General features: G+C 46.0%; 1 protein-coding gene across 4 annotated transcripts in view; it reads right to left on the bottom strand.

The window, feature by feature from the left end:
- Positions 1–5,956: 5,956 nt before the first annotated feature.
- LOC142587198 (kunitz-type U19-barytoxin-Tl1a-like) overlaps positions 5,957–13,632 on the bottom strand; it is a 137,421-nt gene continuing 129,745 nt past the window's right edge. For 3 of the 4 annotated variants that reach the window (XM_075698072.1, XM_075698073.1, XM_075698075.1), the window contains exon 2: positions 5,957–6,216. In XM_075698072.1, the coding sequence (XP_075554187.1) occupies positions 6,029–6,216 (188 nt within the window). In that variant the 3' untranslated portion in view covers positions 5,957–6,028. Of the gene's footprint in view, positions 6,217–11,815; positions 11,921–13,632 lie in introns of those variants that run through there. The other variant, XM_075698071.1, reaches the window with a different exon arrangement.

The raw sequence follows: 13,632 nt of genomic DNA, 5'->3' as shown, positions 1-13,632 counted from the left end.
GGCGCTGTCTTCAGCTATAGAGTTACTTCGAGATGCATTCGAGATGCATCTCGAGATTAACCCGAGATGCATTCAGTTGTCACCGTCTTTTCGACGGTCACGCGCATCGCTGTTGCTTCGTTAGTTCAACCTTCTTGGTTTAGACGGACCCAGGGACCAGGAAAGGGATTCGGTTCGTGGTCAGCCGGTCTATGCACGTGGAACGAGTTGCGGCGCAGAAAACGCCAGTTGCGCTTAGCTTTTCCTTTCACTTCATTATTTCCTCGAGTGACGGCTCGCCGCGACGCTGACAGATCCTCAGAACCATATACCCGTGATATGGGTTAGATAAGGTGAAAAATAAAATAATGCGAGACAGCGTCCATCATCAAACCCTGCAATAACCCTTAAACTCATAGGCAATATGACTGTCGCCCGTTAACTCGTCTGCTCCTTCCCTAAATGTAGAGCTCTTTTCGCGCAAGATTGCCAACTGGAAGTAAGAGTCGCAAGGAGTTGAGAAATTAGCCGATCCACTAAAGGAGAGAGCCAAGGCAACAACCAAACAGGAAGGAAAAGCGAAAATAATCAAATTTAACGGTTGTTTTATGAAAATATTTATGGATCAACATTTTGTTATTTGGAAAGAAAGTAGAACAGAAAAAGGAAGTGAAGAACAGTTCCGTGTGTTCTGAATGACGCTTCTACAGTTATCATACGAGCCACCTAACGTAGCCACTTCTCTGCGGTGCTTATGTAAGTGTTTTTCTAAGCTTCCGCGGTGGGCGTAGTACGTCTAGAACCGCAGCGTCCTGTGCTCTACGCGGTTGTACGGGACTGGCAACCACGCATCGTTACGTAACTTTCCAAATAACGATACGAGTCGGTTGCGGCACTTGGTAGAGCATAAACGAGGGATCCAAAAGAACTGTGATTGTTAGGCAAATATACATTTCTCTATGATTCTTCTAGAGCTAAGTCAATAAGCGCTACTATAGTCGGATTAATATAAGTCTACAGTGAAGCCCGCGCTCTCATAACCGCCAGCCACTGTTCCTCCGCGAGGCTGCAAATAATTCGTACTTCAAACTTTTCCTGTTACCCGTATAAGGCGGTAACCACAATAAAACTATTAGCGCGTAAATTTAAAACTTTTTCTTCGCCTATTATAGTGGAACGGCCAAAGCCTAAGTCTTTATTGAACTGAAATAACATGCAACTATTTATTGTCAAGTTTCACTTCAGTTGGCAGTGAAGTTTCATGAGTAAAACGGGTTCGGCAGTGAAATGAACGGCACCGCAGACTTTTGGAGCGTGAAATGCTCAGACTCCACGCATACGCTTTGTCCATGTCTGTTGCACAGCTCGTTGCTTCCTCTGATGAAAAGACTCTTCAAGAATAGCACACGCTGCGGAGGTATCAATTACGACGCCATTTTGAAAAGGTCGCATGGCGACGATTTTGTTTGCTTCTGTGATTGGTTGGCGAAATAACACGACTCTTCGCGTTCTGTGTGCTTTGGTTGCCAACTGCTATTTTTTTAGTTGTATTCTACTAAACTAATCTTTATTTTAGCCGTGGCTTCTTTACTTGTTCTTAGCTGTATTTCCTGCGCTTCTTTCCTGCGCAAGTCCATTTGACGTAGTTCCTTGTTTGCCAAGTAAAGGAGAGGTGTATCGCACGGGCGTACTTGTAACATTCGCCTTATTTAATTTCTCTTTGGTGGGTTTACGCGTTTTTATGGCGAATGGTGGACGTTATTCACATTTGTATTAGTAAAGGTACCCCCTCCCCTCCGCATTTGCATAGAAGTTACCTTTGGTTGCCCCCCCCCCACCCCCCCACCCCGAACAAAAATATCCTGGGTACGTGCCTGCCCTTCACGCCATCCGCTACTTTTCGATTCATCTAGCATTTAAAAAATTGGAGGACGCTTAAGCTTCGCCTTCAAGAGTGCAACGCGACAGCGTTCCCGTCGACCCGCCAAGGGGTGTAAGACAATGGGCTACGGCGCCGCGACTACGCGCCCCGTATCGGACGCGGTGAGCGTCGAGCAACGCAGCGTTCGGCGCGACAACGAAATGTGCGCCTGAGCAAGCGACGCACGCCTGAGCCTTAAAACAGCTCGTTTCTAAGGCAACACCGCGTTCACTAGAGGCGCTTTTGTACCGCTTTGAAGCATCCAACTCGTTTTTAGCAATGTCGCGTCAACAAGCTACTGGTTGGCGCGTTTAACATTTTTGTGTTGGTTTCTCTGTTTTGTGTTGTCACATTGGAAGTAAAGAAAAAAAAACTCGTGGCTCAGTGGTAACGTCTCCGTCTCACACTCCGGACACCCTGGTTCGATTCCCACCCAGCGCATCTTGCAAGTTGCTTTTTATTCATGAAGTGCCTGCTGGGATTTATCGCTCACGGCCAACGACGCCGACACCGACGCCGACGACACTGGCTTTTCTGCGACACGAGCTCCTTAACGCTGTCGCGTTAAAAAAGACGAAAAAAAAAGCCAGCGAACATTGTGCGCAGTGCCGCCCCGTCTGCGTTCCCAGCGCTCAGTTCGTCTTTCAATTTCGCTCCACGTAGGCCAGGCTTCATTAACGATAAAAACTGCGCAGGAAAGAAGCGCGAGAACGCGCTCGATTCACTGAATCAACCCAAAGTAGATAACCCTTGCCGTACCCTCTTGCAGGAGGCGGGACGTAGCGATGGGCGCACGGTGTAAAAGCTGAGGGGCAACGGCATGGCTTGAGGGGAGGGTAATGCTTAAGCATTCGTACTTGTCCTACTCTAGCGCACTGACACGAAATTCTTGGGAGGAAAGCGTTCCTGGAGCGCACATACCGTCTGTATCTAGACGCACGGCAGAAAGCGCTTCAGGGACCCTTCAACTGTGTTTGTCGCTGACTGTAGCTACGTTTATAGATCGAATATTTAGCCGCGTTGAATGCCCCTAGAAGAAAAAATAAATAAACGGAAATAAAATGACACGGCCAAATAACGGTAGCTCCGCGTATGTGCTTCATACTGGAACCCGCCGCGGCTTATTTCCCGCCCTCCGTGGCGATCGCTGGAGCTGAAGCGTGCTCTTGGCCTGGTAGCGCTACGGCAGTGCCCCTTGTATCTTGGTTGCCCTGAAGTGTCGTTACACAATTCTCAAACGACAGCGAACCGAGGAATAGAAACCCTTTTGCGTGGGGAAACAGTCAATGTATGAATGTATACCGCATGGCTACATCTCGTCCTGTCTTTCTCTCCTTCATCTTTTTCTCCCCCCTGCAGGACTGTAAAATAAAAGTTACTCAATCAATCAATCAATCAATCAATCAATCAATCAATCAATCAATCAATCAATCAATCAAGCAATCAATCCCCCTTCCCCGTGAAGTGCTGTTGAGGTGTCCTCCTGTGAGAAACAGTTACGGCGCTGCACTAATCTCTTCCGTCTCCTTTTTCTAAAATCACTTCACACACACACGGCACCAGCTCGACGTGCGCTTTACAGAACCCTCAGCGAGGAACACTACGTTTTGCCAGGTGTGGCTACTGTTCATCTTCTCTTTCGTGTTGTTTCGAAGTCTGAGTAGGCGCTATAGGCTTTGCATGACCTATGAAATTGTGGCCTTGGTTCGTGAAGTCCCTAGAATGAAACTTCTCGAGCGTGGTATCTGCTTCCGAGGTTTCCAACCACGCAAAGCTTTTGTAGAAGTCATCGCGCATAGTTTCTCGAAGCGACGCGGCACCAGCGATTACACTGGGACCTTTGACGAGTCATGAATAAAAGCCGATGCGCTTGACCCGCAGATCAGATTTTCAACGATCGCCGAGTCTGCTGCCTGTCTCTCTCAAATTGTTTGCCTCAGTATATCGCGAAATGAAAACACGTATACAGCTGCGCTCAAACTTAGCATTAGGAAATAAGAATCGAATCGTCGGTGAATGTTTTTTTGTATGTAGTAATTATTATGTTACGCAGGACAGAGCTGCGCACATGCGCTCAACATACAAAGGTTGCTTAAGCCACTTAGCTGTTAGTTTCATATAACATTCGCATATATATCGGCAATACATACGCCTAGAAAGCGGCCGACCGAACAGCACTCAGCAACTAGGCAGCCGCGAGGAATCCGGGAAAGCAGGCAAAGAACCCTTCGCCTTAAAATTCGGGTTTCCGATGCAGATTGCGTTGCAGATTTTTCGATACGAGCACGCCGCCAGCACGCCGGCCTCCACTGGACCAAACTTATTTTAAGAAATCAATCCACAATTCTTTTTAAATGTTCACCAAAAAGTGAGAAAAGGGAGGGCAAGGGGAAAATCCGGAAATTCTTCTCTTGACAGGGCGATAGGTGAACAGCAGGGCTGAAAAAGACGCAGTGGTCCATGGCAGCACTGGAATCTCCGAGGCAACAGCCGTCGCTCGCCGAGTACATATTAGGATTGCCAGATGGCGCCACAATACCGCATTGCAGCAAGCGATCGGGAAGGCTTTTTTGCACTCCAGTGACGAGGGCAAAATTATCAACAAATTGGCTCTACACCCGTAAGCAAAATTACACCCCTTTGCCACACAACGATAATCGTCATCTGTCTTGTCCGCATTTCCTTTCTTTAACGCGGTGAGCCCGGTACTTCCAAGTCGCGAATGGCATGCGTCTTATCAGCATGACAGAGCATTCTCAACGGGAAAGTAACGAGGGCGGCGTTTTCAAGAAAGGAAACGCAAGCCAGATGACGACTCTTGTTGTGTGGCACATATACACCTCAGTGGGTGCAACTGTTTTTAGAGTGTATCGGTTTCTCTGCAACTATCTATAGTGCAAGAAAGACTATCAATATTATTACTATCGATGTGAGTATTCATATTATTACTGTATTTAGATATGAAACTACCGATAGTGTGACAAAAACCAGCCATTACAGTATTAATATCGATTGTACTGTCGCCAGCATGGCGATCCTTCGCTATTGACAGGGTGGTCAAACTGCGATTCCTGGCTAGCGATATTCTAGCACCAAAAATTTTTAGATAAGTGACAATTACTAACGCTGCAGTTCATGAAATTGCGAACAGCGAGATGTCATCAAGTTTACGTCGCAGTGCTTACGCGTGGCGCGTCGCCTGATGTTACTTTATGGGCAATGCACTATCCAAAGTACTAACGTAATTAGTACGCTCGATTGTACTATATAGGTAGTAAGCTATCGATAGTTTTTTGTACTATCCACGGTTCGATAAAGACTAGAATACGGATAGTGTCACTAGTAGTATCCATAGTTTTGCATCCCTAATTGCACTCCCAATGTTCCGACCAAGTGAAGGACGCAACGGTGCAGACGGACAGAGGAGGGCGATTCCAGCCACAGAGAGGACGACATTAGCCAGCCGGAATCCAGCGTCTCCACCTGCCCCATCCGCCACTTCCTCCGGGACTATTTGGTAGTAATGAGTGCTCGTGAAGGATACACTTCTTTGTAGACTAGATTTGCCCGCGAAAAGGAGCACGCATGAACCCCGACTTGTGAGCTTGCTGGACTTCGCCACGAGCGGCCAACATGCTTAGCCTAATCTCGGAATTCTTTCCTGTTTCATTTACACCCGCTTTTGGGATAGGATGCGCCGAATGACTGACTGAATATATGTGTGTCTGTGAATGACACAAAAGCATCATCATGGCGCGTTGACATGGTATCCGCGTCTTACTAGCGCAGTCTCATCAATGCGCTCCGGAAGGGGCGATTGGTGACCAATGGTGCGGACGTCGGTGCCACAGAGCGCAATCGGCAGACCGGCACTTGGCCCGGCATGGGCTTTCCGCCGTGTAGTCTTTCGCGGATCAGCCTTTAGTTTATTTCGGAGTTGTCGTCCATGGCATGGTCATTCATTGGAAACACGGGCGTTTTCCCGGCTACGTCGGGCCCTACCTTCTTCTCTTCGTTTTCAGTTATTTAAGCCATCTATAGTTAGCCGAATAAGGTGGATCGCTTTATTCGTACGGTTGTCCAGCAGAGAGGGCGTCAAGCACGACGCCTCCCAGCACGGCGCAGCTGTCAGCCCACGTCGTGGCACCTGTCCATGCAGTCGCCGAAACTGTAGAAGCGGTTGTCGTTGCCCCCGGCTCCTCCGTAAGAGAAAGGTCGGCACGTACCCGCGAACTTGTCGTAGAAATACATGGTGCTCACTTCGACGCAGTGGCCCATGTCCAGGGGCAGGTTGCAGGAGGCTCGCTGACCGGACACTGCGCCATGCACGGAATGCCATTGGTTGGCGCGGCTCGTTACTATTTTTCTATTTGTTTATTTATTTAGCAATGTTCTTACAGGCCTCGTAGGAGGCATTGGGTAAGGGGGGCGTTACAATAAGATTAAAAGAATATATAGAGCATATAAAAAAACATAATAAACATACATTATTAATTGACAGTGGAAAAATGTATACATATCTTATACAAGTATTAAAAGCATTGTACAAAATAACAGGGTCTGGAATGTGCATATTAGAAAAAGAAAAACGATACAGTTCCTTTAATAAACAATGAAAAATAATGTTGCCACTCCAGTACAAATACTAAACAATACTAAAAAATACAATAGGCGAAATGAGCTCATAAACAAGAGAGCACATAACTGGAAAAAAAAAGCATTGTGCACTTTATTGAAGTCACTGCTACTTACTTACTGCTAAGTTGAACGCTACTGGCTTACGCTAATGCTACTTGCTTGCGCTGATGTTGCTTCATCTACTACCACTGAGATTACTGTATAAGCGAAAATGTTATTGCCAGTACGAATGTACACTGCAATTACTACCACCACCACCACCACCACCACCACTACTACTACTACTACTACTACTACTACTACTACTGCTACTGTATTTAAGAAAAAAACCAGCCAAGAAAAGACGCACACAGGAAACATACAAGAAGACAGGAAGGAGGCTTTTTCCAGCCTCTTTCCTTTCTTCTTGTATGTTTCCTGTGGTCTTCTTTTTTTCGGCTGTTGTTTTCCTAAATACAATGCGCCAACTAGCCCAACAACATGTTTTACTAGACTACTTCTGCTTCAGAGAAAAGTATACTACTGCCAGGATAACATATCGCAAGAGAAAACATAACGGCAAGTGCTACTGCCTGAGTGCTGCTACTATTAAAAATATACTATTCATCGCTATCAAGGTCACTCGCCGAATTTACGTTTATTGCAAGGCCAAGGACTCTCCTAGCTATCAATTACTACCAGTACATACTACGGATACGTAAAAACGAACGGAATAGTAATTACTATAAGGGAAAGGAAGCGAATTGAATGTCGGATATTACTCGAGCAGTGACTTGGAGTAACGAACAGCCTCGTTTACCAATAATATAAAGCAACGGTCACATTCTAATATTCACCTAATTAGTAGGTTTATGCTTTTAAACAGCGCTTTATGAATCATTCGCAAATACAGTTAAAATAAAGCATTAGGAACGGATAAACACTTTGTTGGCAAAGTCGTAATTATTTGTAGCATGCACTTACACCAATGAGTGCTTGAAAAGAAGCCACGCGAGCGCGTGAGCATTTGCCTATACCTTCGAGACTAAACGGGAAATGCGCGTTGTCTGCGGCAATAGCACTTTTCATCTAGTGGTCGCACCAGAAGGCGCCAACAGTATATTAAATATTGCTGCGATTACGTGTCTGCTGCGATTAAGTCTGAAGAGAGTAGGCAGGGCGCTGCGTCCATATATAGTACCGAATAGTACCCATTTCCGATGTCACTCAAAATTTGAACGCTAATGATCGTGGTAGCGCGTAAAAATAAATAAAGAAAGAAGTCCCGCTCCCAGAGTGACACAGCGTGCTATGCTACCTACCATATATATATACATATATATATATATATATATATATATATATATATATATATATATATATATATATATATATATATATATGTGTGTGTGGGGTTTAACGCGCCAAAGCCACTTTCTGATTGTGAGGAAGGCCGTATTGGAGGACTCTGGAAATTTCGACCACCTGGAGTTCTTTAACGTGCAGCTAAATCTAAGTACACGGGTGTTTTCGCATTTCGCCCCCATCGAAATGCGGCCGCCGTGGCCGGGATTCGAACCCGCGACGTCGTGCTCAGCGCCCCGTCATCCATCACTTATGCTTCAGCACATTGATTCGAGAGTGCGTCCATTCACTTATTCTTGATAACAAGGACGATAGCTTGGGCGGAAGTTTAAGTGTGATGTGGGGTGCCTGTTTGTAGATAACGTGCGATAAACTTATTATACCAGGAAGCGGCTCTGTTTCTTTCATTTATCACTGTGCAGCGAGCGGAACTCACTCTTGCCGGTGTTCCTGCGTTCAAGTAATTTCTTTTGGGATTAGCGATACAACGCTGGCGGATCAGTTATTATTATCTTAATCCTAGAGGAAAGGCTTGCATCGTGGAGGGCCGGCATCACAGACAGGCAGTCCTTGTGCATCAGCGGTCAGTGAATTTGGCCGCACAGATTCATTCTATTCCATAATATGCCACTCGCCGTTCTTGCCGCAAACTACTGCGCAAGTATTCCATCTACCGTTCCACATTTTGGAGCATGAATGGACCACAGGGCATCAAAGATCTCGCAGTTGCATTTCCGACAGCTGATCGCATAGTGGCAGGGCGGAAGCGGCGATGGTTTCACAGTAACGCCCTTTCAACGTAAACAGTGCCGGGCGCGCCGCCGAAAGCGCCATCTCGTTGCTCTAAGAAAAGACTACTCCGCAACAGTTTTGGAGAAGTTAGATAGAAGGCCGGGAGATGGCAGAAGTGTTGCGCGCAGGGCGTTAGATCGTACGTGGCCTCCGCGATCAGCTCCGGCGGCGCCTCGGAGCTGATCCGCCGGAGCAAATCGCAGAGGCCACAGGCCGTACATTGTAGTTGCTAGACAGTGCGAGAGGTGGCAGCAGCGCTCGGGTTGACTCGCACTGGCGGAAAAGAACTAGGAAGCTAACCAGTAAGTATGCCAGACACGAGAACGAAGAAAGACAGAGCATTAAACGACAGGTTAAAAATGCGGAAGGTAAAAATTGGATAAATTCAATGGAAAAGAAGCATAGTGTGGAACTATATCGATACTGGAAACAGCAGATCCGGAAGGAATCGTTTTATGATAACTCAAGATCCAGTGCCCTACTCTTTGATGCTAGATCAGGATGTCTTAGAATACGGAGCTATAAAAAGAAATTTAACGAAGAAGACACATGTACTGTGTGTGCTAAATATGTAGAAACAATGGAACACCTCATGCTAAAATGTGATGGTGTCAAGCCCGATGTCGATGCGGCCACAGCCACCCTTCCTGAGGCCCTAGGGTTCAGAGATAATAATAGTCATCTAAATAAGTATGCGGTGGAAATTAGCAAAAGGCGATAGGAGGATTGGTGGCTCAAAAGCAGAGAGGTGACATAAGGTCAAAAGAGTAGAAAGACGTATTTAAAGAAAATCGAGAAATTCAATAACACACAACATAGAAAAAAAAAATCTGAGCATGTGGCAACTGCCATCATCCCGTTTAAAAGGGGACGCTCCTACCTTCCATCCATCCATCCATCCTGCTGAGGTGGTGGGTTGTGCAGTGTAGAAGGAGAAAGCCGTGAAAAGATACGTGAAACTGTTATTAACAGGGGAAAGTGAAGTGAAGGCGAGTCGCCTATCCTGAAAAGTTGATAAAACGATCAGTGGCCAAAGCCAACAACCCACTGAGCGACGTATCCGTAGCCCGGGGATGTGTATGGGCAAATGCACGAACAATGTGCTTCAATTTCGCTCATGCGGAACAAAGTCGACGGGCCACGTGAAGCGATAAGGGCCAATAGGGTGCGTTCGCCTAGAAAACGTATCGGGCAGAAGCAGAAGTTGCGCCTGTACTGATGGAAGACAGCTGTGAAGAAAGAAAAATGAAAATGAAAGATTTAAAAGACCCTTCACCACCCAGTCAAAAAAAAAAAAAAAAGAAAATAGAGAAGCCATTGAGTCTAGTAGAATTTTTCAATGGGAGGGACCCAGCTGGTTCCAAGTGGACATCATGGGAAGTCCAAGTTCCAGTTGGGCTTGATGAGAAGTGCAGTTGGTTCCGATTGGGCATCAGGAGAAGTCCAGCTGGTTCCAGTTGTACATCACTAGAGCTTGGTATGCCAATTGGTCCCGACTGGACCGAACTGGAAATCACTAGGTCAGTAATGTCGTGAAACAACAAAATAGTTGATAATCATCATAATAAGAATAACACAATTATAATGTAAATTTTCAAGTAAAAGACCATTGTATTTTAGCGTGATTCATGGAAAGGAAGCATTTAGCTTTCTGTCAAGTTGAAAATCTGTCTTGAAATTTTGCAAATTTCTCATGGACCAGTGGCTCTACTTCGTCAGCCAAACTTCTTTAATATATATGGCACCCGACATGTGTCTCTCATGGCGAAGTGGTGAATTTTGGGCATACCAATGAAGAGAATATCCGTAGTGTGTTCATGCATGAGTATGCTTCCCGAAAGGACTCGAAGTATATCCGTGTCATATTAAGCTTAGGGCCCATCTAGTCTTTCATTTTCTTTCCCTTTCTTTTGCTTTTCATGTTGGTCCGAACGAGTCCAATTCAAAGACCTATTTGGTTCAATTGTGTAAAAAAACCAACTTGTCCAATTAGACCTGTTGCATTCTACCATTGGGTGTGCCGAAGCACAATCGGGAATATCCAATTCGTTCCCGTTGGAAATTTCCAACTGGCCTGAGTAAATTTTTTTTTTACTTTTTAGGTCACATGGCAAATTTGGTTATACGCTGGAAGTTGTTACGTGCCTTCTAGGGAGCTTTCTACCACAAGAATTTTTCCAAATTGGTTCATTAAATATCGTTGCTAGAAATAGCAGAGTTGGAGATAAGGCGACACTTTCAGGACAGCGAGCAGTTTAAGTAATTATATTTTGAATCCGCTTGCAGCAGTTCAGTTGTTCGCGGTTTGATGAACGCCCGACAGAACACTTGCTATGCAAGTTACGTGGATACTTAGAGGAGAACCAGAAAACCGGCAAAGGGCAAGCTTGCGCGGTCTGGGGGTCGAACCGGTAGCCAGCACTGTGAAGGAAAAAACCGGCCATGCCGGTGGAAGACCGGTAAGGTGGCAGCGCTACAGCCAGGATAGATGGATAGGGAAAATCAAACTGATTCTGTAGGCGGCGCAGTGTCGCGCATCGTCTCAAAGCACGCCCTCTGTCGATTCAATAACCAACTTGTTGCTATGCGACGTCACGCACACGAGTGGTGTTAAGGATGACAGTTATTCGCGCGTGGCATCCCTGTGTCTGTGGCTTCGCTCTCGCTTCCAGAGAGAAGTGAAGCTGATTTTTTTTTTATTTGCGTTCCAGAACAAAGCAGGTGATTGCAACGCAGCAAAAAGCTCACTGTTGCTGTACGACGTGACGAATGGACTAGTCGGCTCGGTGGGTTAGTTCACGTTGGCACAAAAGAAATAGGCGTGCGTCTGGGGCCTAATAAATTAAACGACTCTGCCACTATATACTAGGCAGGGCAGTGTGATTCTGCGCTAGGAGTCCATGTCACGCATTCCACCGAAGGAGACGTTAAGTTTTGTTGAAGAGTCCCTAAAGAAGTCGATACCGAAACATGTACCTAACTGCCGCTAAGTGCCTGGAATGCTGCAAAGAATGCTTCGCTATATATATAAAAAAAAAAAAAAATCAAGAACAAGTTCGCGCTAAAGGAAACGGACAGTGTCGCCAGCTTTCGCGTGTCCGGAGCGACGACATCCATTCCCGAGTACGTGAATACGCGTACCTGAGCCGACGCCGCAGAGAAAACCGACGAAACACCACAAGCGCCCCAGAGTCATGCTCTTTGCGTTCGACGACGTCCTGGACAACAACTGAACCCCGCGAAGGACAGACAAGGAGCACTCGGTCACGGGCAGGTCGAGTTGGAAAACCTTTCGTTGTAGTCCGCGGAGATTGGCTGCGATTATCTAAATGCTTGGCTCGAACGAGAAAGCACGCGCTGGACGGAATTCGGGGAACGCTCGTAAAACACGGTGAGTTAACTCTCCCATTAACGGTAACTTTTCGGCTCATTGTTCTGCGCACTCTTGCGATGCGTTACGCCAGTGTGAGGTTCAGTACAGCCTCACCTGCTGCGCACGAGAAGAAACCTTGATGAGACTTTGCCGAGAAGAATACCTTTTTTATAGCTCGACCGTGTGCGCGCACTTTTCACCTGTAGCATTTGTTCCGTAATTATATAAAGCCAGCGGAAGATGTGTGATAAATGTAGAACGCCCAAGCAACAGTTAGCGCACCACCTGCTTCAGTGGACCTCTCGATATTGTACATTGAAATAAGCTATTTAGTGGAAACGGGGCCGTGCCCAGGAACTTTTTCGCGAGCGCTTCTACTGCAGGACAACGGCGGGCATTTTGAAAGATTTACATCGGTTTGCGTTCCGGTGCGTGTCCAGTACATTTATCATTTATAAACATGTCATATATATATATATATATATATATATATATATATATATATATATATATATATATATATATATATATATATATATTAACCTCTTGAACGACAGTATAGGGGAAATTGCTTGTGCTTATAAACTGAATTGAAGAAATGATAAATTAATAGAAATGAAAGTGGCTGAAAAACGATTGGCCACAGGTGGCATACGAACTATATAATCATCAGCCTAATCTTAAAGCAAACTGTAATACGAAAACCTCGATCTCCAATTATCCCTGTCTCCCTCTTGCTGATTCGAACTTGCGCCTATACAATGTTACTAATTTCATCACCCCATCTAGTTTTCTGCGTTCCTCCATTGCGCTTCCCTTCCCTTGGCACCCATTCTGTAGCTATAATGGTGCGCCGGTTACGTACCCGACCTTTTACGTTATCTGTCCAGCTTAATTTTTTTTCTTTTAGTGTGAACTGGATGAATACTTTCCCATTTCATTGGGGCGTGCTGAGTTTTCGTCGGGCTTGCATTATGCACCGCTATAGGCGAAGACCTAGCAAACGCAACGGAATATGTCTATTCGTTCATAAGAAATTGAGCAACTATATACCATAGCTGATACGCGCAAGTTTGTAATGAAGTGACCTTCGATTGTCCCAAATAAAGCGGGTAGACCACCGGGGCTAGCTGAAAAATAAAATAAATTACGGGGTTTTATGTGCCAGAACCACGATCTGATTATGAGTCACGCCGTAGTGGGAGATTCCGGAAATTTGGACCTCCTGGGGGTTCTTTAACGTGCACCCAAACCTAAGCACACAGGTGTTTTCGCATTTCGTCCCCATCGATATGCGGCCGCCGTGGCCGGGATTCGATCCCGCGACCTCGTGCTTAGCTAAGGTCGACTACGATAGTTCATTGACCGACGAGCCCGGCTACTGCGAACGTGACGTGTGGCTTTCCCTCAAAACAATGGTTCATTTTGCGAGCAAGATGGTGGACCTTTGTGCAACTCTGCTCTCGTAGAGAGCACATACCTCAATTCTATGTCGGTCGACGCTAGCGTGAGATTATTAACCTCTTGAACAGATGTACAACCCTCTTCCGGCAGAACCGCTGCCTGATTTCCCCTCAGATTGCAC

Source organism: Dermacentor variabilis, chromosome 7 (genome assembly GCF_050947875.1).
Source record: "Dermacentor variabilis isolate Ectoservices chromosome 7, ASM5094787v1, whole genome shotgun sequence".
NCBI classification, from domain to species: Eukaryota; Metazoa; Arthropoda; class Arachnida; order Ixodida; family Ixodidae; genus Dermacentor; species Dermacentor variabilis.
The sequence above is the reverse complement of the archived record's forward strand: the minus strand, read 5'-3'. Positions and strand labels throughout refer to the sequence as shown.